This window comes from Chrysemys picta, chromosome 19 (assembly GCF_011386835.1).
Source record: "Chrysemys picta bellii isolate R12L10 chromosome 19, ASM1138683v2, whole genome shotgun sequence".
Lineage (NCBI taxonomy): Eukaryota > Metazoa > Chordata > Testudines > Emydidae > Chrysemys > Chrysemys picta.
In genome coordinates this window covers 13,359,769-13,386,003 of record NC_088809.1, presented here as the reverse complement: position 1 = coordinate 13,386,003, position 26,235 = coordinate 13,359,769, and the positions used below count along the sequence as shown (strand labels likewise).

Below are 26,235 nucleotides of genomic sequence, written 5' to 3'. Positions count from 1 at the left end.
TTGCCCCGTTTTTGAAGGGCACAAACTGTGTCGGCTCTTTTTGATACCACGACTCATAACTCAAAGGTTCTATTTTTCATTCTGAGTTGTTACTAGTGCTAGCAACTGTGGCGGTCCTTAACCAAAACCTCAAGTAATGAACTAACGTGTGTGTACTGAAACATGTACGATAGCCCTGTATTGGATATAGTGAGCGCTGTGTGTCAGAGACCATCTATGGCTAGGCAGAGTGGAGTTTCTCTCTTGGCTCCGGTGGCAGAGTGAATTCTATCCTCCCTGCTACCAGCAGCACATTGGCATCCAGGCAGCACTAGAGGGCCAGTGGTTTAATATGCAGGGATATGAATACACCTAAACCTTGGGAGTAAGACTATCTCTAATAACTGGAGCATCATGGACATGCATAGTGCAGAAGACAAGGTTCCTGCCCTGAATAGCTTGCTATCTAAATGAGAGACGTGGTAATGACCCCTAGCTGGAGATTGAATGAATACTACTTAGATCACACTTCTTGTATTCCACTATGTTAAATAAACAAATACATAATAATTTTGAGTGAGAAGAGGGTGGATGCTCCAAGCCTAGAGGGCAAGATTTATGAGCAGCAGTACAGTAATGCCTTAAGGTCCCAACCAAGATCAGGACCCCATTGTGCGAGGTGCTGTACATACAGAGTAAGACCGTCTCTACCCCAAAAAGTTTAGGTTGGAATTTTCAAAGGAGTCCAAGGGATTTAGACACACAACCAAAACAATGAGGCTTAAGTGTGTGTGTGTGTGTGTGATTATTTTTATATATATATATATATATATATATATATATATATATATATATATATATATATATATATAAAATCACACTCACACTCCCTCTCTCTCAAGCATCATTGGTTGCTTTTAAACAAAGGTTCTGATTTTTATGCATCTAGGGAGAAATTCAGCCCTGCAGCAAAAGACCTATTGCATCCTCCCAATGGGGCGTGCGGAAGTCTGTCCTGTGTTGAATAGCCCCAGTGCTGGTTTCTTTGTAGTGGTGAGGGGTGAGTGTCCTAACCTCATCTCCAATCCCTAGTTCAAAATTTCCTCCAAACAATCCCTCACCCTGTCCCTAGCTTCTACTTTTCATGTGGTCTTTATGGATGAAGTGAGGCTTGAATGAGAAAATTATAAATACCGCTTACCAGATTTTTGAGTGTTTCTCTAGCTCTAATCTCTTACAAGCTGTTTTGTACCCCTATTTCATACCTGGAATGACACTCTGTGTTACAGTGCCTTAGCTCTGCTTGCAGGTTAAATCATACAGTTTAGCTGTTTATCATAAATAACTTTAGTGATGATATTTGTTTGATAGTATTGTAAAGTCTCCTGGCCTTCTCAAAAGTATCAAGGGCACAAATGAATCAACGCCTGCTTGTTTCTGTATGGTGTTGTCCTCCTATCAATTACCATCTTTTACAATTCCATTAAAAGAATAGGATGAGCAGAACTGTAGTGGGAATTTGCCTGACTTTGTATCTTGTTACTATCGCTGAATGGCACTCGGGTTTGCTTAAAATTGGATGAACCCATATCACGTTTTGCAGGGATATGGTTTCTGAGTTGCTGAGTGCTTTAAAACTCTTGAATTCACTGGAAGATGGAGGTGCCCGGTTCCTGAAAAATCAGATCTTATATTTACAATATGAAATCCCTAAGGTTTTCTCTTGGGCTGAAAGGTATCTGTAAATATAACCTCCTCCTACTTTGAGTTAGAACCAAACAGAAAAAGCAGGAATCAACTCTGTGTGCAGCATTCTTGCTAGAGCAGTAAAATGTTCATCAAACTGAACACACTAACCAATTGCATGCAGGATGTTGAGCTTCAACACATCCGTTCAGTTAAGAAACTGCCCCCAAGTTGCATACAGCCTAGTGTCAAGTGGGATAGAGGTAAATTCAGCATATTATTGGCAGCAGGAAAAAGTCCTAGCTTCCTCATAGCTGAAATCCCAGTTTGATTCCTGTAATAAATTTCATCCTCATTGCTTACCTATGAAAACCTAAATCTTCCCTTCCACCACTAGATGTCACACACTTGATTCTCTCTTTTTTTAAGCCGCATTCGGTTCAGAATATTACTTGGTCAGCCTCTGCAATTCCTCCCCACAAACCTCAAATGAGGTAGATAGTAAGGTAAGTCTCTGTTGATCAGCCAATTGCTGGATACGTGTTTAATTCTTTGAATGGGTTTCCTAAAAATACTCTCATTTTACACCACACACAATTCCCTCATCTCAAAAAGTTTTTGATAATTTTTACTCATATCTCCTACTCCTAAAGATAAAAGTTATGGCACTTATAGAATAGGAAAAAATGTTTTGAAATGTGTGCTGGAACCTCGAGAGAGGTCCATTTCAAGTTTGGGGTTCATTTTTTATCTTTGCCAGACTACTTCACCATTTTTCCGTAAATAAGATGGCTAAAAACAATAACTACTGAAGAGTTCACCCACCAAAGGATGTCTGAATCTTTAGTTCCACTTGACAGTGTCCACTCTGCACCCCAAAGAAAACATTTCTGCTATATAAGCCCTCCTGGTGGCAGGCCTTGCAGGAAGGGTAGGAAGTGACTAAACCATGGAGACTGCATTTACCCCCCCCCCCCTTTTTTTGATATGTCCCCCTTGTACGTAAAGTTAATGTATGTTAGTAAGCTGCTGTGACTACGGTGAGAGGGTTTACACTGTCAATATAATGTTTGTGAAATTATTAAGGTTATTTAAAGCAATACACAGTTGCTGCAGTGTTTGGCATTGTACAGATACTGTATAAGTACAGGCAGGTACCATGCTTTATACAGGTACGTTAATGGGAGAAAATGAACAGGTGTTGTTAATTCAATAGAGAGACTACTAGAATCCTTATTTCCTGTGAAAATATGTTTGCAATATTAACATTTGTTTTAGAAAGGGTTTGCATAGTCTAGAAGTATGTGGAGAGAAAGACACACACATACACTTGGCAGGGATCAGAGACATTCCTACAGAACCAATTAAGAAGCCAGTGCAAATAAGTGAGGCAGTAAGTACCACTTTCTTTCTGTAGGTGTCCCAGCTTCATCATTTTTATCTTCTCCCGCGCAGTGTAGCTGTTTGGTTTCTCTAGGTAGAAGGAAGTTGAGTATATCAAAAAAGAAACACGGGAGGGGGAAGGTGTCTTTATGCTATTTCAAGATCTTTCCATTGCACATATTGGGCAAGAACATAAATGCAAGACTAATTCTGTTTCCCACTGAAATAAACATATATCTTACAACCAGCTGCATGGACTGTACTGAAAATGGCTTAGAAACCTCTTGACAATCTCAAGGATGTGCTCGCTTGTTTCATTTGAAGCAGTGGGCAAGGTTATTCAGACTTTCTGATCTTGACAGAATCACTTGAGTGGCGAGCACCAAAAAGTGATCCGAATAATGCCTCGTGTAGGAAGGTCTACCTCTGCCCCTTCCTGAAAATAGTCACATCCGCATGTCATGTTACTAGTGAAAGGAAAACACACACCTGCTGTAACCAGCACAACGCTAGACTGCTAAAGCAATAGGAACCATTTATCTGTGGGCTGTATTATCCTGTGATTTTTTTTTTTTCCCCACAGCATACTATACAGTAGGAACTTGTATGCTAACACCTAGTGTAGCCCTGTCCAATAGGTGTGCTAGAGATACTGTATGGCATTATTTTGTCTGCTCCACTAGGGTTCCATCTTTGGGGAGGCCCTGTGTGCGTGGAGTTAAAATAAAACTTAACTGTATTTTTATTGTTTTAGAGGAGGGGGGTAAGCTGAAATTGGATTGTACAGATGGAGTTTACTCCTGCTTCAAACCAAGCTATATTTCACCAGTGGAAACAATGGCTTTTTGCCTCTCTCTACTATGGGTAACATCCATCCATTTACCCTGATGTGGCTAACAGTGGCTGTAAATAAGGACAAATTTTTGCTCTTGACAAATCCAACGTATGTATATTTATGTAAATGTATGCAAATTAAGTTGCTCTTTTGGGGGGGGGGAGGGCAAAAGATGTTAGACCAAAGAAATGTATTTAATAACCTCCTTACTTTAAACATTTTTGTGGAGGAGAGCAGAAATAAACATTTTTGTAGACGTGAGAGATTCTTTTAAATGTAAGTTCCAAAGAAACTCCGTTAACAGACCTCATTATTGATAAATTAACTTAATTACAGTGAATGTGTTTCCCTGGGATCAGTAGAGCCACTATGTCAAAAATTTAAGATATAGCAAAAGAGAAGGCTGACAGGCAACAAAGAAAGAAAAAACTAATGTAATTAGGTCCCCAGCGATGTGTATTCACAGCTCCATGTGGAAATTAATATTACAATTCAGTCACTATTTAAGAGTTCAATTGTATTGACTTAATTAAAATCTTGATTAAAAAGCCAATAAACCAACCAGCTAAACTTCTCCCTTTTTTAAAAAAAGGGGACCAATCTAATTAATTTGTCTTGATTATATGTGGTGCTCTAATTTAATAATAAACTTGCATTAATTAAGGTAGATCTTGCATATGCTGAGTGTAATTGGAAAACCAAACCAAAAAAGCTTTCCCCAGTCCTCAGAAAAGATTTGGATTGTACTATATATGCATTTATTTATTCTGGTTAGCAAAGGAAAAAAATATATCTGGGTTTTTTAATGGTCAGAGAAGTCAATTTTGAATTCTTCATTCATCCCTTAGATCAACTCTCCCTCTGACATTGTGGGGAGGTTTAGGTCAACTGTGGGGGTGGTTTTTGTTTTTTTTTGGTTTTTTGTTTTTTTTTTAAATCTCAGACATCAGTCTTTGAAACAAACGTGGTCTGAAAGTAATGGAAGCTAACTAGGGGTCAGTGAGAACCAAGATGCCCAAAACTTTAAGGAACTGGAATCCAAATGCTACTGTTTGGTCCAACCAGCCTTTGAGTACTTGTTGACTATCATGCCATCCTAAATCAACATACCAGCCCACATGCTGGGGCAAAGTTTACATGGATCCTGGGGCACAGGGAACCTTGAGCTGTTACATTAAACAAGCATCAGCACTTAAGTAAATTTCTTAAACATGGGTTAACAATTCATATAGGTTAGTGTGACGGGGTGTGCATACCCCACACTGAGCAAGAAAGGGTTAACCCAACACTATGGGCAGCGGAAGTCCCACCCCTAAGACCATGCTGGGTATGCTCCAACTGCTGCCTCCATATGAAAGGGAACAGCCCAGCTCATTCTAGGCTGCCCACCGAGGAGGGAGGACACTCGGTGGAGGCTCTTGCCTAGGAGCTGCTTCAGCACTTGACTGCGGGAACCAGAGAATAAACCAGACCAGAGGCCTGTTGCCTATGGCCAACCAACTGGAGTCAGAATCTCAGGGACCTACCTACACCAAGGGGCTTGGAGACCCTCATGACATATAGACCTCGGTTTCAGGAGACACGGTAGGAAGTGGTCCACGGAGGTGGCGTGAGTGATATCTCCCACCTGAGGAAGGTCAGCATGTAGCAGTAGGATCCACGCTGACTGTGTGGTGACCACACTCGCTACTAACAGGGCCCTGGGCCGGGACCCAGTGAAGAAGGGATGGACCGGGTCCCCCTACGCTGGCCGTCACCCAGCCCTTTTCCCCCCCAACCCCGATGGCAGCCCCTTGTTCTGACCATTGAGCCGCACATCCCTGATCTCCAGGGCAGTCGTACTGACTCTAGTTATTAAGCTGCACAGCCTGTATCACCAAGGGCAGCCATATTGACTTTGACCATGAGGCCACACAGCCCTGATTCCCAGGTCAGCTATCCAGACTCCGATCATTGGGCCGTACTGCTCTCAGGCTAGGGGTAGTCAGGTAGACTGTAACCGCAGTAGTATCAGAACCCCAACCTGCCCCAAGAGGGGATGGGGTGTGCATACCCCACAACAGCAGGTCAGTATTAGAGCTTTCTATACCATTGATATCTATTAAAGAAACTTCCTCCTGCAGTCTAAAGAAATTAAACAAAGGCTTTTTTTTTAAATTTGTGATTGTTTTTTTCAATGTCATTGATTATATTAGAGTGAAATAAACATTTGACCATTGCATCTTAATAAATAAGCAAGATGCAATGGAACAGCTAGTAAAGTGGCACTTACACAGTACGTCCTTTTAGGTGCTTTTTATAAATGGTCTGGTATTTTGTGGCAGTGCTAATCAAAGCCTACCTGGGGAATGGCACCAGAAGGGTTAAATTCCAGAACTTCTGAATTCTCTAATCTCCTCCAGCATCGTTCTCCAAAATTGTTGTGTGTTTGGTTTTGTGACTTGTTTTTAACCCGGTAAATGTTCTGTTCCATATTATGCATCTTAACTGGACACCCTAAACACTATGATTGGAAAATTGGCTTCAGTGGGTTTAAATGAGAGAAGGATTTTGCCCGCTACATTCCGGTAGAATGGATGTAATCAAATGTAGAATTTAGCCACAATGTGAAAGATAATAAATAATCTAACAAAAGTATTTTAATTCAGTGCGTAGAAAGTCGCAGATTGACTATAGACAGGTAAAAGCTGTTCTTTACTCTACACCAGTCAGTCAGTAATCAGTCCATCGCTCTAGCATTTAAATGTCGTTGTATTGCTTAGTTACCAAGGTGATGGATCCCTTCTATTAGTCCCTTGCATTTATAGTTATTCACCTTTTGATGTAGCCTCGTCCCGCTTCATTGCAAGCCTATAAGATGACCAAATAGCTCTTAAGCTTTAAACTTGAGTTATAAAACAAATCCACTTTAATTTTCAGTGACCATTTTCTGCAATATTACTGTATGCACAACTTGGAGACCAGTGGAATCTAAAGAAATCCTGAAGTGATAAGTGTTTAAGAACCATCTTTAACAACATAGAGATTTGCAATTATGTAAATACATGCAGCAAATTATAATTGCTATTGACAAGGCATCATGTGTACGCAATCGTTACATTCAAAGTGTCTAATGAATACTTACTGCGCAAGGCATACAAAGGGGTTATTTATCCTAAATAAAGATGGATTATTTTGCTGTAGTTTATAGTGCTTTTTTCTCTTAACGTACAGTAGAACCTCAGTTACAAACCACTCAGGAATGGAGGCCATTTGTAACTCTGAATGTTATGGTGGTTGTTTCAAAATTTTACAACTGAACATTGACTTAATACAGCTTTGAAACTTTACTCTGCAGAAGAAAAATGTTGCTTTTAATCATCTCAATTTAAATGAACAAGCACAGAAACCAGTTTTCTCACCGCGTCAAATCTTTTTTTAAACTTTACTTTTGGTTCCAAATGAAGTGTGTGGTTGACCGGTCAGTTCGTAACTCTGGGGTTCTACTGTACTAATGCTTTGCCCCTCTTTACAAACCCGAAACCATGAAAGGAAAGATTTGGTACATTTCTGTAGCAAACAGGCATTCCAAAGGTTTTCGGCTAAAGTAAAAACTAAACTAAATCTCAATCAGTAACATTTGAAGTTGCCTCTGGCTTTATTAGCTTGGAGAGATTCCATACTTTTGACAGAACAGGCACTTTTTTCACTTATAAACACAATGGATCCGTAAATTCTTATTTTGTGTCTTCCATTTTAACTTAAGCCTCGAAAGCAGACGTCGGCAACCTGCGGCACGCGAGCCAATTTTTACTGGCACGCTGCTGGCCTGGGTGAATGGAATCGCCAGGCAGAGTGGGGCCGGTGGCCAGGACCCCGGCTGGCAGGAGCCGGCGGACGGAACCCCAGACTGGCAGCCGGCTGAGGTGGTCAGCCTGCTGCCGGTCTGGGGTTCCGTCCGCCGGCTCCTGCCAGCCGGGGTCCTGGCCGCCGGCCCCGCTCCACCTGCTGCTGGCTTGGGGTTCCAGCTGCCCTGCCACCTGGGGTCCGGGCCTTCGGCCCTCCTGCCAGCCTGTGGTACCGGCAGCCAGCCCTGGGCTCTGCATCTGGTCTGGTCCCAGCGCTCTGCAGCCCTTATCAAAAATTACACTACAATTTAGCTTAAAAGCTTGAAAACGTAAATGTTTTGTATATTACAGTAATTGTTAAAACATGTATAATGTTAATAATACAGAGGTTTGATGAAACAAAGTAGTACTTACGTGCCTGTGCTTAATTTGTGTTTTCGATTATTTACCTTCTAAAAAAAAATCTGGCATGTCTCGCATCCCCAGAAAAGGGCATCTCGCACCCCCAGGGTGTGTGTGCACCCCAGGTTAAGAACCACTGCAGTAAACTGATAAGATCTGCATTTTAATTTAATTTTAAATGAAGCTTCTTAAACATTTTAAAAACCTTGTTTACTTTACATACAACAATAGTTTAGTTAATAATATAGACTTATAGCGAGAGACCTTCTAAAAATGTTAAAATGTATTGCTGGCACACGAAACCTTGAATTAGAGTGAATAAATGAAGGCTTAGCACACTTCTGAAAGGTTGCCGACCCCTGGTCTATAGACAGACAGACATGCATATGCATACGTGCAGACGCGGTTCTATCCACTAATCTCGGTGATCATGAAATTCAGTCCAGTAAACTCTTCATATGGATGTTTTGACAGAAATCACATATCCTCTCCAGTAAAAAGCACTGTTCAATAGTGTACAAACAATTCTGTTTGAAATTTACTCTTTTATGTAATTGTGGCACTGAGGAGCATAGTTGTAATTTGCTAAAATGGGTGTTCTGGATTTGAATAGGATTGAATGACTGGCTTACTCCCAGGGATTAAAGCAACACCCATAAGAATCTTTAGCAGTTCTTTATAATTATAGCTGGTCTTTATATCCTTTCTCATGGGACCCATTAGTACCATTAAGCAAAGAGAGTGTAGGTGTGAGAGAGTGCTGTAAGTGATTTGAGGTGTACAGGGCAAAGTATTATAGGTGGACGATATCAGTACATTGATAATTGGATCATATTGAGGTACTACTCCAGCTTTGATTACTTTACTCCACCTTTAGGACACAGGCAGTTAGCAGCAACAGGTGTACTGGGGGTATTGTAAATCTAGTATATTATGGTAGCACCCCGAAGCTTTCTTTGGGACTGAGACCCCACTGTGCTGGGATACTGTACAATATAGAAAGGAATCTCTGCCTCAGAAGGTGTACCATGTAAAGGCACAGGCAAAAAGAGTAGAGGTAAGGAGAAGCCATTCAAGCAAATGACTACGGTGAAGAATTGATATTTCTGGGTAGCACTAGTTTTTTTGTTGTTGTTTTGAGAGTGGTGGTTTTGTAGGTGTGTGGTGGTGGTTGTTTTTTGTTTTGTTTGTTTTTTTGTTTGGTTTGAACTTGGGCCAGAGGTAGGGGTTACGAAGAGAGAACTGATCATCAGGCTAGGTATAGTAGGGGTTGCATAGGGTTCCCAGCTGGACGGTTTTTGTGCCGCCCTGCTGGTTAAAAAATTTAATGTGCCAGTTTTGGTTTTTTATTTTTTTTCCCACTTGGGACATGTTAGAATGTTCTACGATTTACACTCCAGTTAGCCTGCACTGCGGTACTATGTTAGGGGAAGGTAAGAGCGTGATAACCTAGTCTGTGTATGAGAGGTTAGTTAATTTCGTTTTTAAATGATTCTCTACAGCTAATTACTAAAATGTTTTTGTTGACACTAGGACCTGTTTTCTTAGTGGGGGGTGGCCACTGGCCGGTTTTTCTGCATCTTGGAGGTGGCAACCCCTACATCCCACCACAGAAGTCTTAAGGAGGTTAAGACAGAGACTCTTTGGATGTTATCAGTGCTTTTCCCAGGTGTAAGAAAAAGTGTCTGAAAAAGCAGGGAGATGTTTAAGGCAGAAGCTTGCTGATGGAGTCAAGGCATGGATCAGCATTGTGTTAGGTTACTAGACCAGCTAGATAGAGTGGAGCTGAACTCTTCAGTCCCTGAAAGGTAGAACCAGGAAGTTTGTGGTTGATGTGGGAGTGAAGGAGGAAGCTCGTGGATGGTGGGGACTGTTAAGGTGGTGATCATCTTCATAGTTTATCGCAGCAGCATTTTGAATGGACTGGAGTGGAGCAACACCAGAACAGAGGTGGTGAAATGTGAAATGATGAGGAGGGGAGAGGCCGGATTTTAGAGAGATTGTGGAAGAGGAAAAGCAGCAAGATTTAGCAATGGCTTGACCAAGTGGGTCAAATGAGAGAATGAGGTGAAAGGTGACTGCCAGGTGAAAGCCTGAGGGGTGGGTAGGAGGATGGTTGTAGCATCCGAGTTTGATAAACAAAGGGATAGTTAGGGAAGGGGGCGGTAGCTTGAGCATAGTGGTTTTCATTTCTTTTCAGGTGAATTTAAAATATTGGGAAGGAATTCTATGAAATCAAGGTAAGAGCACTAGGCCCAGAGCTGTATGAGGAAAGCATGTGTGATATATAAAGTTTGAGTGCCCACAAATTAGCTAGGCCGACAGACGTATGATAGATCAAGACGGGAATCCGAGAGTCTGATCCTATGAAGTACCACTGACTTTCATTTAATAATTGCATGCAAATCATCTGTGTAGGTACCTAAGATATATACTTGCATTTACAATTGTAATGGTACGTGGAAAATAAGGCATACAGGTGTGGGCCCTTTTACCATTGGATATGGGTATACATTTAAGGTTTGGCCCTAATATATATGGCAGGCCTAGCTTAATTACTTATGCCTACTATCCATGACTTATTAAAATAATCAAGCCTAGGTAGATGAGTGTGATGCACCTATAATTGTGTTCTCCTATAGTGACTTTCCTCTTCAAACTCTAAAGCACTTTCATTAAAGTCCTCACAACAACCCCATGAGGCTTGTCAGGATTGGTCTATTTTTCAAAGTGATAAACTTAAACTGAGAGGTTAAAGTCCTGTCTGTTGTAGGATTTTATACTGCCACCCATCATTTTAGTATCTGAGTGCCTTCCACATCAAATTGATACAGTAGTCTCTAGTGGACTGCATAGAATCCCTGGCATGTTTTCCTTTTTGGGGTAAAACCTCTGCCTAGGGTAGGGATTTCTCAATTATTATTTAATTTACCTCTATTGTTAAGGGTGATTTGTTTCAGGTTTTGGTTGATTAGAGTTTTTGGGGGGCATAAGGGGATGCCAATGAAAAAATGACCTATCTTTGGAAGAGTTGGCTTTACAAGCCGAGAATCCAGACTCCCTTCCAAGCATGCTCCCTCTGCCTGTGTTCTTATTATGTCTGCCCAATTCATACATACTATATAGTCTATTTAATTTGTAAAATTCAGTTTCTGAAATCAATTTATAGCCATTAAAGTACTTGGGATCAGGGACTCTCTCCGGCCTTTCAAGTAGCAGCTCAGACTTTTGGAGCTGTTGCACTAACAATGAAGCTTTCCTGCCAAGCAGGTTAATAACTCCTAGTTCTGTTGAATGTGAATGCTGCTTCCCTGTACTGTACTGTTAACGATTTTGTCAGTGCCATTCCTGGGTCTTTACTAATTGATGCTCCAGATTTGGAAATGGCTGTTTTTTATCCAAATAAAACCATGTGAGTGAATGCTGCTTCCCTCCTAATCATGAATCGAATGTTTGGGAATGCACTTCAAGGAAAGTACAGGATTGGGTCTCTGAGCAGTAATTGCCTATCTGTTCACTTTATGGCAGGGGTGTGGACAGCTGTGAATGCTGTGAAACTGAATCAGTTATGCAAGAAATCAGGATCACAAAGACCTAAATATGGCACGAAGCGAACAAAATTACATGGCGATGCAGCAGTGGAAGTACAAAAAGTTACATTCTTACCCCCATGAACAACATGGGACTAATAAAAAAAATTGTTCTTACTCCATCTAAACTCCTCATTGTGCATGTGAACATGTTTGTTTGTTTGTTTGTTTGTTTGTTTGTTTGTTTTTTGTTTGTTTGTTTTTTTAATTTAGATAAGCAGATGCTCCGGTTGCTGGCATAATTCCAGAATTCCTACAGCAGCCTCCCTCTGTCCTGTTATGCCAGGTCATTCGATGATCTTCACCAAACATTTAGCAGTACTGAGTGGAGCTGAGAGGGAGAGATGCCTTCGCTATTCCATTCACATCTCTTGCTGAGCATGCAGATGAGTTTAATTTATATTTAATCAGCCTCTGCAAACAGCAATCACTTGAGAGCTTTTCCGTGTAACGTGCAGTGATTACCCTTATTATAGTAGTACAGTTCGTACCACTATAGTTAAGGGTCTCTCAGCCTTTCCATTATAAATCCTTATTTTGGGGAGTTTTGCAGCCTAACTGTAAAAATGCTTTTGCAGGCTGGCACTTACATAGTGCATAAGCTTTTTTAGATTCATCAGGAGGTGGCTCGTTGGCAGTTACTTACCTTGTTTTCCTGTAGCCGTACTGCAGTGCCTCCTTTCTGCATGTGCCAAATCTCACGGCCTTCCTGTTCGGTGATCTGTAGGATTTTTGCCTAAGGAGTCAAATCTCACTTAGGCTAGGGATGAATATGGCCCATAGGGATTTTTTCAAGGATTAAATTTCTGAGGCAGTGATTTACCCATGGCCACAGAGCGAGAGTCGGTGCTGATGCTAGGAGATGAACTCCGGAGTTTCTGTCTGCAGGCTGCTTGGCAGTAGCAGTTGCCAACCATGTAATTACAAAATATACTTGCTGGTTTGTTTTTAAGGCTATACACACATCTTGTAAATATTTGGAATACTAAAGATTTTTCCAATTATCTTTTTGTTAACCTTCAACTCTCCCGTTTTATTAATAAGCTTCTGTTTTTTAAAAAGTAAATAATGTGATCTTCTAGTGCCTAACATCTTGAAATTTGCCAACTGTTCTTACCCTGTGCTGTTAGAGAAATACTGTAGCATCTCCATTGGAGTACGAAATAATGTTTTATTATGGCAAGATTACTTTACTTGCTCACTTGACAACCGCAACTAGGGAAGATAATGGATGCAGAGATTATAAATGTTGCAATACTGTGTGGACAGGTAAAGGATGATGTTTTCACTTAATTGTGCATTTTCCTTTCCTTGGAGTTACCAGATTTTGATGGATTTAACTGAATGAATCACTTTTTTAATTTTTTTTTTTTTTTTTTTTTTTTGTAAGTGGGTGCGGGATTTTTGTTCCACCTCAGATCTAAATGGTAATAATAGCTATTTATTATTGGTCGTCTTTATAGCCACTTGTAAAGCTAAGCTCGAATGATCTCCACTTTCATTCATTATACAAAGCCACTTGTGGTGGACAAGTAGCAGTCTAAATGGGAATTGGGGTTAAAAGACATTTATTATAGTTCGGGCCCAGCACGAAGGCTGAAAAGGCTGACTATGCATAATTACCAATATATTGACATTGTAGAGTATATTTCCCAGTGCTGTATGCCAGTTGTAGGTTGTATTTATTATGTTGCACTATAATAAACGCCCTGGCCAGTATTCTTATATTCATTGTAAGTCTGGTGTACTATTAGGGATTAAATAGGACACTTTTAGCCATTCTTGAATGAGCAAACTGCTATATTTTAGTAAAAGACCATAAACGAATGGTTTTAATGCTGAGACTGCCTGGATGTTGTTCCTTAAAGGTGGGTTATCCCAACTGTGGCATGAGAACACTGATTCACTGGAGAATGTAAAATTTGGCTCTAGTTCTGCCTGAATATCTGGGTACCACCTGTGATTAAACTCTGACTAAATCTGGGTACTGTTGAAGTCAACGGGAGTCTTGCTATTTATTTTAGTGGGAGCAGGAATTGACCAGAAGTACTATTCTCTGCAATGTTGTAAAGGTGCGTTTGGTATGTTGCAAATTAATACATCTAATTTAAACTGCAAACAATCCCATGCACCACTCCTGAAATCAAAATGCAACTCCTTTAGATTTCAACTTTCAAACTTGTTGTTGTAGCCTGTTCAAATGACTAATGGTATTCCCCCTCCCTCTCTCTCCCCACCCCACACACTTTCTAACTCAAATAACTGGAGGGAATTTGTTCCGAGTCCAGCACACTCAGAAATCACATTTGGGTAAGCGTGGGAAACTTTCAGTCCAAAGGGGAAATGCTTCAGAAATTTCTGAGCAAGTGAAAAATAAGAAGGCTAATGAAAACTGTTTAGCAACAATAATTTTTAGAAGCTGTGCTCAACATCTCCTGTAATTACTTTCTTAGAAAATTACAAATGTTTTGATAACTTCTGTGGGTGGAAGAATAAATGGAAAAAGATAGGGAAGATAAATCAAAAACATTTTAATTAAAAATGTTATCAAGGGTAAGAAACAAAGAGCCAATTTAAAATGGAGGACTTGAAACTGCACTTAATATTGAAAAGGTTTCTTTGTTGTATTAACTAGTCTTTACCAAAAAAAAATACTGCATTGGGATTAGCATTAGCAAATGAATGCTATAGATGTAAATCAGGTGGCGGAAAAGGGGGTAATGGACAGAGTATACATGGGTATGTAGAAGTGTCATCTATAAGTCCTATTCACATTGAGATTTGCTATTTGTGTAAGTGCAATAGGCCAACCAAATCATGGTTTTATAAAGTTTCGGTCATGCAACAGAAACAAAAGTATAATGAATTAGTGATGGATAATCATTTGTGATAAAACTGATAAACCTTCCAAGTTTAAGGAACATCATCTGAAACAGCAGACTTTCGTCCAAGTACTTGTGTAATAAATATATGAACCGGAGTCAGAGACAAATTCTGCAACTTTCTTGAAGTTTTCCAACCTGTTTATGTAAAGCACTCTCCATGGATTAAAAAAAGGAATAAGAAGTTTTTCGATAAGAAGTTTTTCCTTTTTCTATACCAGGTGTAGTGCTTTTATTAAAAAAAAATCTTTCACGACTCAATTGTAGTTACAAGATAGATGTGAGCGAACAGCAAAACACAACTTTGTGAGTGAGCAACTTCAAAAACTTGTCAAATTCTAATTTGGACATCACAGATCAAGCAGTCGGGTGTCACTCCACGTAGCTGTAGTCTCATTTCAGACTTTCTGACCTGTCTTTGGTAAATAGTTAACTTGAATGCTGTCCTAATAGCTCTGGGGATAATATTAAACACTTCTAAACGACCCTTCATCCCAAGATCTCAAAGCACATTGTAGATGTGAATTAGGAGGTAGATGAAGAAGAATTTTCTGTAAAATTGATCAGAGTAAAATGAGCAGGTTACGTGACTTCACATACCAAGGCTTCGTTCCTACAAGTTGCTCAATGGCTGTATAGAACTTTGCTGGAGTCAGTGGGCCCCCTCAAGAATACTGGGGTTTTCCTGCCTGGAGCGGCTTGCAGTATTGAAGCCTATGTAGCGGCAGAGTCAGGAGCAGAACCGAGGTCTCAGGTAAGCTCTCTGTTCTTACAACTACTGTATACATTCCTACGCAGTAATGATCTGATCTGGACCGGCACTGAATTCAGTGGTAGTCATTCCATTGATTGTGGTAGATGTCAGATCAGGCTGTTAAGTGTTCAGGAAAGTACTGTAGTGTAACAGAGTCGTGGGCCTCATTGTCCATTTGCTTGCATCACCTGTAACTCTACTGACTGCAGGGGAATTATTTCTGACCTCTACAAAAGGAGTTGAGCCCCTCTTAGTACCCTCCTAAGCTCTATGTAACATTCTAGTGTGCTGCTTATCTCAATCCTAGCATCAAACTGACAGTGCCTGTATTCAGCCAAAAGCACTGTTTGTAATAACAAGCTTTATAATATGTAAATCTATTTTCAAAGCAAAAAAACAAATCTTTTTTTAATCTTCATGTATTCCTCAGAAGAAAGAAAGGGTCTCAGTCTGTATATTTTATGCAAATCTAGCTTTCTCTCTTATTCTTGGGCTTGAATGAATATCAATGACTGCTTCAAAATGAGAACAAAAAAGAAATTTCATCCCTCGTCAAAAGAAACGAAAACTTTATTTCTATTGCATAAATAATGGTAAAATTAAAATCTTTTTATACACATTATATATTTACAGTGGTGTTTGGTTAGCGGAAACAGCCGGTACATATGGCAATCTGTTTTTCTTTATACACTTCTTTATACACTCAGATAACATTGTAATAACAGAGAATTTATTTAAGTTGCATGCCAAGTTCATTTATATTAATATTTACATTGGTTTGTACAATTTTTTTAACCATTATTCCTTTGACTTTGTGGGTGGTGATTGTTATTAATTAAAATGCCATGTCTTCAGTTAATGAGCAAAAATGATTGATTTTTAACACTGAATGAGAAATGGAGCAGAAATAATGATGGCTGCAACACTGAGGTATATAAATTAAACTAGTAATGTTGGATTTCATATGGCTGAGCCAGTAGGTATCAATTATTCAGGTCCTATAATAAAATGAATGTCAGCATGCCTGATTCTGATCTCGCCCCAGTTGATCTCCATTGAAGTCAATGGATTTGCTCCTGATTTCACCCATGTATGTGAGAGAAGAATCACACCCTGTACATTCACTTTAGTTGATGGGATTTGAGAGAACAGGAGCCACTGAATGAAGCAAGAACTGTTTGGCATGTCTAGACAAGGATGGCAGGAATGCTAATACTGTGTTTTAGTCTGGAAGAATATGAAAATAGCTCTTGTTTACAGTTAAAATCAAAACAGATATACAATCTGAGGGTCCTGATCTCTTAGGCCCCAATTCTGCAAACATGGGCATGCCTAATTTTGAAATCAGTGGGGCTAATCACAGTAGTAAAGTGAAGCACATGCATAATTGTTTGCAGGGTCAGGGATTTAGTCACAGGAGGCACATGAGGAAGGGTTTGCTGTTTCAGACACAGGACTAGCAGACGTGAATCAATTTTAATAGGAATGCAGTTTAAAGGGAGGGAAAGAACAGCAGTCCTTGCGGCTGGCTATTGGTGATGATAACAAAGCAAAGACAGACTTCTCTTTTAGGATCCTGTTAATAATGATCACTCTTGAATAGGACTGGACAGAAAACAACAATATCAGCTTGTGAAAACTTTCAAGGTTTCAAAATACTGGTTTTGTTCTGCATTGGAACTAAACCAAAATGTTTTGAAAGTTTTTGTGAAACAATTGTCGAAAAATCTGTTTTTGGATCGAAAAGGTCAGGTTGCGCTCTCCTGTCCGCCCTGCATCTCAAAAAGTTCTTCAAAATCTGTGTCTTTCTGAAATGGTTTGTTTTCGACAATGGCATGTTTTGACAATACTTTACTGAACAAGTAGAGCTGGTCAGAAAATTTTCAACAAATCAGAGGTCATTATATTAGCTTCCCCCCATCTTCCCACACACTTCTCCCATTACCCCTTCCCCCCCCCCCCCCAATCACTAGTGTTACTTCCCTACAAAGGTTTCAGAGTAGCAGCTGTGTTAGTCTGTATCCGCAAAAAGAACAGGAGTACTTGTGGCACCTTAGAGACTAACAAATTTATTTGAGCATAAGCTTTCGTGGGCTACTGCCTACTTCATCGGATGCATAGAATGGAACACACAGAAGATATTTATACATACAGAGAACATGAAAATGTGGGAGTAGCCATACCAACTGTAAGAGGCCAATCAATTAAGATGAGCTATCATCAGCAGGAGAGAGGGGGAAAAAAACCTACAAAGGGGAATTTTCAGTGTAGCTGACCATAGGGCAGGGAGGGGAAATCATGCATTCCTAATTCTGTTCAACCTCAAGCAAAATTCCCAGGGATTTTAGCTGAATACTAGGAATTAACTTGCCCCTCTTCCTTCCAAATGAGAGCGCATTAGAATTTGCAGACTTAAATTGGGAAGTCTAGTCAGAGACACTGAATATTCCTGAGATTTATAGGAAATGTTTCTGGCAGAAATCAGTGTGTTCCCTTTGACCCAGAAAGTTAAAATTAATGTATGTGAATAAAAGAGAATCAATGATAGTCCTCATGAAAGTGGCAGCCAAAATAGAGAGATGAAAGTGAATGTTCTGTATTAAATTCTTAGAATAAAGCCCGTCACTTTCCTAGAAACTGACAGCTCTGCCACTAGATTTCCTGACATCAGAGTATAGTCTATTATTTCACAAAGATATGGCTGCTATAAGACTTGTTGTTCCTCCATTTTAAGCATTAATATATATGAGTCAAGACACTTGGTCAGATTTAAAGCTCTTATGAGATTAAGATGACCTTTTTTTTTTTTTTTTTTTTTTTAATTCAGACCACAAACTCAATAATGCACTATATCTGGTGGTAAAGTAGAGAGCCTCTTTCTCATTAATCGTAACTCCTTTCTGTGGATGATCAAAATACCATTTCTCCTGTCGCAAACCATCTAAATTGGGACTGTTAATTTCTTGCTTCTGAGGGATGCCAGTTCTTGACCGTGCTCTGCGTGCGCGCGCATAGAAGTTGCAGTTGAGTATAAAAGCTCGAATGGATAAGGGAGAGAGAATGGTGCAAGTCTCCTTGTATTATGTGAGGACTTCAAACTGGAATTTCATCTATAGCATTGGAACTGTGGACAGGGGTCACGGTCCTGTGCTGAGTTCCAGCAGGCACTCTGAGTTCTTCATAGGAAGTCAAAAACACACAACACACTTTAAGTATAGAAAGATTCTCTCTCCCACTAATCGAACACCTATCGACCTAATTACTGTACAGTCTTTGTTCTGGGCTTTCTGCATTCAATCAGATCAATAACAAAGACAGATGAGAGCTCACTAGGATGCTGTGACTGGTAATCTTAGGATGATGACATCTTGAAATCATCTAAACTCCTGGAAGGGGGGGGTGACCTCTCTCTTCCCCCCCCCCCCCCACACCCTGGTTAATGTAGAGTTTAGGTTGTACAAGTGCATTACCTTTTTGATACAGTCACAAGAATTCAAGGACATTGCCAGTAAAAGCCACATCACCTTCCTGACCAACCAATTCACAGGTCCTGCCATCTAAACATCAGTGTGCGAGTACACACCTAGAATACTCAGTGTGAACTGTCTGTACCCAGTCCCTCAAAATCACATTCAAATACACAACTTTAACTCAGACCTCAGCAAGATTAGAATAGGGTTATCTTGTGGGAGGAGTAAGGGGTAGGCTGAGAAGCAGGTGTCCTCTTCCATGTTCTGTCCCCGTCTATTCTGCCACCCCAGGTCAGAGTCTCTTAGTGAGATTCGGTGGGGCGCAGAGGTGATGAGGAAGGCTATGTAGCAGGGCTATGGAGGTAGCATTAGAGATCAGAGCTAATAAATGGGTTCAGACAGAATTCTCAGTTCTCTTGATGGGGATAAAATGTGTTGTGCTGAACTCACTGCATTAGCCTAGACAGCTTGAGAAATTTAGATGATAACTTTCAATGTGTGTTGGGATGTGGTTTAGAGTTTTCTTTGACCCTGGGATTCATAACAAGATAACTGTTCCAGAGAGTCAACTGAATTTTCTAAGATATGTCTGGGCAAAATGCTCATTATCTCCTGACTGGTAACTGAATTTATACCCAAATTTGCTACAACTATTCTTTTGTGGAAAATCTTGCTGCAACCTTAGCAATGCTGTGAGTACCAACTCGGTGGTAGACAACTGTTCCCCGTTTTGCTGCATCGTAACATGTTGTAACTTCATCTCAATCTGCACAGATGCTGGATCTGATTTCAAATTTTCCTTTGGCAGTGGTTAAAGTTACGTGAAGGTTGATTCTGGTGCTTTTGTAACTTTGCTAGTTGGATGGTGTGAGCCTACCATGTTCAACTTGCTCAGCTGACGATTATGCAAACTGCCACTCGCTTATTCCCTAGCTGCAGCTTTATTCATCCACCACTTCAGCTTGAGGCTGCCCAGATACTGATACAGCAGGGAAAAAGGTTAAAGAAACAGAAAGCTGATCCAAGACTGTACCATAAACAAACCCCTACGAAAGCCTCATCACGTTTTTCAGAGGTGCTGAGTGCCTAGAATTCCAACTGAAGTGACCAGGTGCTCAACATCTTTTGAAAACCAGGATCTACCTTTTTAAGTGTAAAGCGTCAGGATGAAAAATATTCCTGAACCTGCCTAAAATTTCATTTTGGATCACTTAAGACTGAGCCAGAATCCTCCTTACATGGATACAGTGCCAGCTTGCCAAACCTGGAGAGAGCTGGGTAAGAAACAAACAAACCAACAACCTCATATTCAGCTTTTTGTGAGGCTCATATGCTAAGCTGCTCATGAATTTCCAGATTCGTTCCGTGTTCCTGGTAATATTGGCAAATACCAAATGCCTCTCCAGTTATTATCAGATAGGCTTTTTCTTGTTGTTCAGTAGTCTCCTGTTTTTAAAAAGTTTGTCCTTCGATTCTTGGTAGTCCATCGAATCCGATGATGACAAATCTGTGCAGATCATCACTTGTTGGTCTTATGGTGTGCCCTCTGGTGACTGTACAAGCCAATTCTAGAGGTGCACATTTTGCTGCAGATGGTGCATGGGAAGTTCGCGGTCAGTGGATTGTGCGCTGCTGATGCTCTGTGACGTCGTTCGCGTGCCTCTTGTAGACGCTGGCAGCGGTCTTCCTCTAAGGCGATGCAGGTATTTCTGACTGTTGCACGCACTGTGTTCTGTCGCTGGCGGTGTCCTCAAGGTCCCTAGGTTTGATACCGCAGATTGGCTTTGATGGTGTCCTTGTAACATTTCTGTGGACGACCTATACGCCGGATGCCCTGGGAGAGCTCACCATACAGAACCTGGCGGGGAATTCTGTTGGCATCCATGCGGCTGACATGACCGGTCCAACGAAGCTGTGACTTCATGATCATGTCCTTCAATTAGGAAGCAGTAAATCCACATGATTAATCCCACACCGCAAATTGCAGATGCCTGTAGCTCTCCATTCACAAACGGACATAAGAACTGTCCAATCAATGGCAAAAACTTAGGGCTTGTCTACATGCAGATTTACACTGGTTTGATCAAACGGATGCAATCCAAATGTGTGGACACTCTCTCATTGGCTTATTCTGCTTTAGCTAAACCAGAATAAGTCTACACTTAAATTGAAATAAGTGTGTTCATTTAGGGGTTTTCCACCAGTTTAAATTAATCTGTTGAATTTCACATAGACAAACCAGTGCCACCCTCCACCTAGACAAGCCCTTAGATACAAGCGTATTTGCAGAATCTGGGAATGATGCATGAACCAAAATGCAGGCTAAGCTCATCAGTTCTTGGCTTGAATACTGTTTGACCAACACTAAGGAAGTTGGGCTGCGTGTTCTTTAAGAAATTGTTGCATGTTTCTGACACTGTGCACATGCCTTACCGATAGCCTTTGCATATCGAATGGCAATGCGGAGCAGCCACTGAAATTCCCATGGAACTTGTAGTGTCGCTATGCACTGGGCGGAGTGAGTTACCGATGTGCAAGACATGCCCACGTGCAGTAGTTAATCGTACTAAACATGCTGTACTGTGTGCTTGTATTTTGGAGGGCAGGATTTATCCCACTCCTGATGCATGCCAGGCTCCCCTGCATGCGGGGAATGAGAACAGAGCTTTTAACTGTGGTTGAGGATCAGTTTTCAAAGTCAAATTCCTATTTACGAATCAAATGTTACATGGCTTTGGATTTCTCTTATTCTGAGTAACTGACCAAGAATGGGAACATGTTTTTGAGTCCCTTTATGTAACCTAATAACATTCTAGTAGTAACAATTTAATATTTACGCTGAACAATATGAAATTACAACCCTGATTTTTATGTAAACTAAAACATAAAGAACACCTACTGAAATCCATGCATTGTTTTCAGGGACTGGAGATGATTAAAATAATTGACACTTGCCAAATGCTGGTGACTTTTGTTTACTATTACTATACTGATCAACACACCCATGTTGATCCGTTAATGTACCCAGAACCAAGTTTTCTCAGGCAAAACTCGCACTGATGTCAATGGGAGTTTTGTGCCAGAGGGAAAGGGCTTGCTTTGGCCCCAGTGATCTGATCCAGCTCCACAGGACGCAAACCGGGGGGGGGGGGCTGGGTCAGGCCACGACTGAATGCTTGTCTCCGGCTTCGGTTGCTCTCCATGTGGAACGCTGGTATCTAACTTTCAAAAGGCACCAATATGGTCCATCAACTAGGCAACTAGGAATATTAAGCAAGAAGTGTTAAGCCTCCAGGCAGTAACTGCAAATTGTTAATAAACATCACCCAGTGATAAGTAGTGTTGATGCTGTGTTCCGGTGATGCCACTTTCATCGTGCCCCTGAGACGTGAAACTGTCATCCACATTTACAGCATCAAGAGCTCAATGCTCATTAGTCAACTAGATCTGCTGGGTCCCTTGCAGAAAGCCTTTAACTCTCTCTCTGTTCCCTAGCAATGAGAAGCATGTGTTTAGAACTCTCCCAGGATTTGATTTTGTTTTGAAGTCCGTTCCTGTCCCATACCGTATGTAAATCTCTCCTTCTGGGAGAAAGAATGCTTCTCCGAGAATAGTCTACCCATTGATCCAATTTTGGCCACAGTAGAACAGAAATGAAGAAGTGTGTACGTGTGTCATGTCCTGAAACCTACGCAGAAAAATTGCATGGTTGCTTTGAAAAAGGAAAGTTGTTTTGCTCATAAACAGGGAAAAGATGGATGCTGAAAAGTTTGTGGATTTAGGCTTGAAAGGGTGTGGGGAGAGGAATGCAAATACATGACAGATACTGAACACAGCCACTGTGAATGGCTGAACTGCCTGTAGATGGGGGAGGAGGCAGAAGAAGAGGAAGGAATGTTTCCATTGTGATCATTTTCTAATCAGACCTAATAAAAATATGCATTACATATAACAAAAAGACATGACATTAGTTTTCAGGACCGATTAGGGTTTGCTTGGCTGCGTAGTAGGGGGGAGAGAAGGCATGGAGCACACTGCATCTCTGCAGTGATTCTGGCTGGCACACCCCAAGTTCCACTGAGAGTCCAGGGGAAGTGTGTGTTGGAGCTGAAGCTCCGCCTCCCTTTGAAAAGGTGAAGCATATGCTCCTTGGCCCCACTTTCACAGTGACACTTTCCACCCCCTTGGAAATCTAACGTAGCTGGCAGCAGTAGACTCCTGCAGCTCTTATGGCTCTATCCCTACACTCGGGTATCTAAAGAAATACACCCTATGCCTTCTCTCCTCCCCAGACACACACACACTGTCCATTTGACGATCGCAGGTGACTTTCCCCCAGACCTCCTACCCAGATGACACAAGGATCGTTCAAAGCTAAATGCAAGGATCATGCCTTGTTTAAAAAAATAAAAATTCCATACTTGATCCTGGCATCAAGCGTGCGTGGTCCTTGCGCTCTTCCCAGTACATAACTCCCTGATCTTGTTTGTGCCGCTCGTGAAAAATCTCTTCCAGGAAAAATGAGTAACGCTCAGGATCCGAACGGCTGACATGCTATGTAACATATGGCAGTATTTTCTAGTCTGTGCTCTTCTACTGCTTGTTGCTTTCTGCTTTTCAGTTTTCTCTCCCATGAGCCTACGCACGAGGGCGAAAACTGCCCCTGATAAGAGACAGAACAGTCGAATGATCAAAAACGAACAACACCAAAAAGTCAAAAGTGTGAGCTACTATATTTTTTTACAGGAGGTGCCTAGCATAGAGACTTCTGATACCTCATTTCCATAACAAGGCATGTGATTAGAGCCAGGACTCAAAAAAATATTTGTTTTTCTCGGAAGAGTTCTCCTATGATTTTGGTGTCTGAGAAGCTTGTGCAAGACCAATTTAGAGCAAGGGCAAAAGCGAGTTTGATTGAAAACAAGTGACATTTGATGCACAGATGGAGCCAAATATGACGATCTTTAATTGATAGCGCTGGTTGCAGACTCAGTAGGAAGACTGTGCACAGATTTTTAAAATGCCCATGTGCTAAAGCAAGCTTTTTTTTTTTTTTAAAGCCCTGATTGAAACAGAAAAAATCACACACAGTGCTTCCCCCACAATCTTGTGTCAAAGGTGGGTTTAAAAACAAAAAAATAGAAATTGCACAATACTAGCAAATTTTCCTTTTTAAAATTTGAAAATACTATACAAGGACTTTCTAGCTCCCCTCCAAGGCCGTAGACTTGAGGGCACAGTCATAAGGGAAAACGCAGCAAAGTATGTGAAGTAAAACAAACTGTATTTGCTTGTGGCTACACTATGATTGACTTCCTAGGAATGTAGAACCCCTGGAAAGCTGCTCGAAATAGTCTGTTGGCCCCTAGGTTAAAAGACAGCCCACAAAAATAGCGCGTGAGGCTGCGCTTCTTCAGAATCACAAAATATAACTCTGGATGAAAGTGAGTCCTCCTTCAAGTTACCACCGCTGTTTTGAAGCAATAATTCAGGACTCCTGTATGTTTATTGCATTAGGAAACAAAACCATTAAAGCATTAAGACAGCCCTTTTATGTCCCTGCCAAGAGGATGTAGTTGATTCACAAGCCATATTACACTGCTGGTCTCGGGTTCCTTGTCGACTGGTTCTTTATCTGCCCGCCTTTCTTTATTTCCCGTTTCAAAGTTGATTGAGGAAAAAGTTCACCCGTTGGCATGCGCATGCATGGTTAGTTTGGTTCACAGTGTTATGGTGAAAGGCTATTCCATGCCGCTCCGGAGGATCTGGTTGGCTGCAATCAACATGACACTTATAATAAAGGCCATGGCAAATGCACATATAAGGCTCTTCCGTACACAGGTCTGTCTGTTCTGTTTCTGGGAGTGAACTAAAGTGGGAGGAAAAAATAGAGAAGGTTAAAGATGAGACACTCTTACAACTGGAAGTATTTAGTCTTTCACCAGTTTCTTTGCATCATAATAAGCACTTAACATCTCTTGCATCTCTAACCCCTCTGCAAAAAAAATCCATATCAATTGAATTTTACCCCAATAATGTCACCCTTTTCACTGGTCTGACTTTTGAATGGTTAAACCTCTAGCCTATTCCTTTGAGATTCCTCCAGACAGCCCCAGTTGTTTGATTTCTGATTAAGAAAAAGTTGCATTTCCATAAAGATCTCCACCCCCGGATTTCCATACCAGTAATTTAAATTCTCCACTGTGCACTTCAAAGGGAGACTGTTGAGCCAATTGTTGCCCAGTCCTGGCACATACTAAATTCAAAGGGTAAATTCAAGCCCTCTTATTTTCAATACAGACTGGTCACCAGCGCGATCCCAGATCCCAGTTTATTTCTTTTATAGTTCCTAGAACAACATTGGAATCTTCGCTTGGATTCTATATTGATGACAAATATGTATTATGGCTGTCTAGTGCATCTTTCTGCCAATGCAGGATTTGCGCTCTCGCAGTGTTTTGACCAAAATGGCTTGTAAAACAATCAAGTGATCAATTCTCATTGCATTCACCTGGAATGTTCGCTAACTTCACTGGTTGCTCCTAGTTAAAAACCCCTTTGTATCATCCTAACCCATTGCTGTCTCCTCTTGGCATTGAAACACTGTTTATAAGTATTAGAAGGGTTTATATTTACTGCTGTTTAACCAAAGAACTGACCATCTCGTCAGTCCTTTAGATATAGCTCTGTTAATCTTTCCTTATAAATCATTTGTGTTGGTCTTGACTGGAAAGATGTAGCCAAATTTGGAAGGAATTCAGAAATGAGGTGCTCAGAACTGAGCAGAGTATGCCACATGCAGTCTCATAAGACAACTCTCTCCAAATACTGTGCCCAATTGCCATGGTTAAATATGGTGTAATCACTGCCAGGAAGCACATTTAAAGTTTTCAGTGGACAGGCAAAAGGAGACGCATTGAAAACCATTTAAAAGGAAGCCTTACAGAACAGAGGGAAAACTTCTCTAAATATCCTGTAGAAAAGCGGGAGTATCGTCTGCTAGTCAAAATACAACATTCGAAGTCAGGAGTTGTGGTTGTTTTGTTTTTTAACTTCTACCACTGGCTCACACTGTGACCTTGCACAAGCCAATGTACCCCTCCAGGTCTCAGTTTCCCCACTTTGCCGGGTTATCGTAACGATTCATATTTGGCATGTGCTTAGTGCCTCTGCTAAAGGGCTATAGCAACTCGCTGTATCATGAAGTCTGCTGTTGCAGGAAGTATGAAATCTATCTTATCTGTATGTGCTAGGCAGGCAATGGCTCTCTTATTTTGGTGTGTGTAGGGGAGAGGGCATAGCTGATTGATTATGGAAAGCACTGACTTACTGCTAGTGATTATAAACCTTCTCCATAACCACCATGGTAATCACATGCCATGGCTCCCCCATCCCCTAGTTATACCATGGACATGAAGTTGGTGCCT

The 26,235-nt window shown here is 40.9% G+C and overlaps 1 protein-coding gene and 1 long non-coding RNA gene across 4 annotated transcripts in view; one reads left to right on the top strand and one right to left on the bottom strand.

Moving 5' to 3' along the window:
* Positions 1-26,235, top strand: part of LOC135976543 (uncharacterized) — a 71,857-nt gene that overhangs the window by 33,063 nt on the left and 12,559 nt on the right. The gene's annotated exons all lie outside the window — the stretch shown is intronic.
* CALN1 (calneuron 1) overlaps positions 18,754-26,235 on the bottom strand; it is a 279,008-nt gene continuing 271,526 nt past the window's right edge. For all 3 annotated transcript variants that reach the window (XM_065572755.1, XM_065572754.1, XM_005283447.5), the window contains one exon: positions 18,754-24,677. In XM_065572755.1, coding sequence (XP_065428827.1) covers positions 24,550-24,677 — 128 coding nt within the window. In that variant the 3' untranslated portion in view covers positions 18,754-24,549. The remainder of the gene's footprint in view (positions 24,678-26,235) is intronic.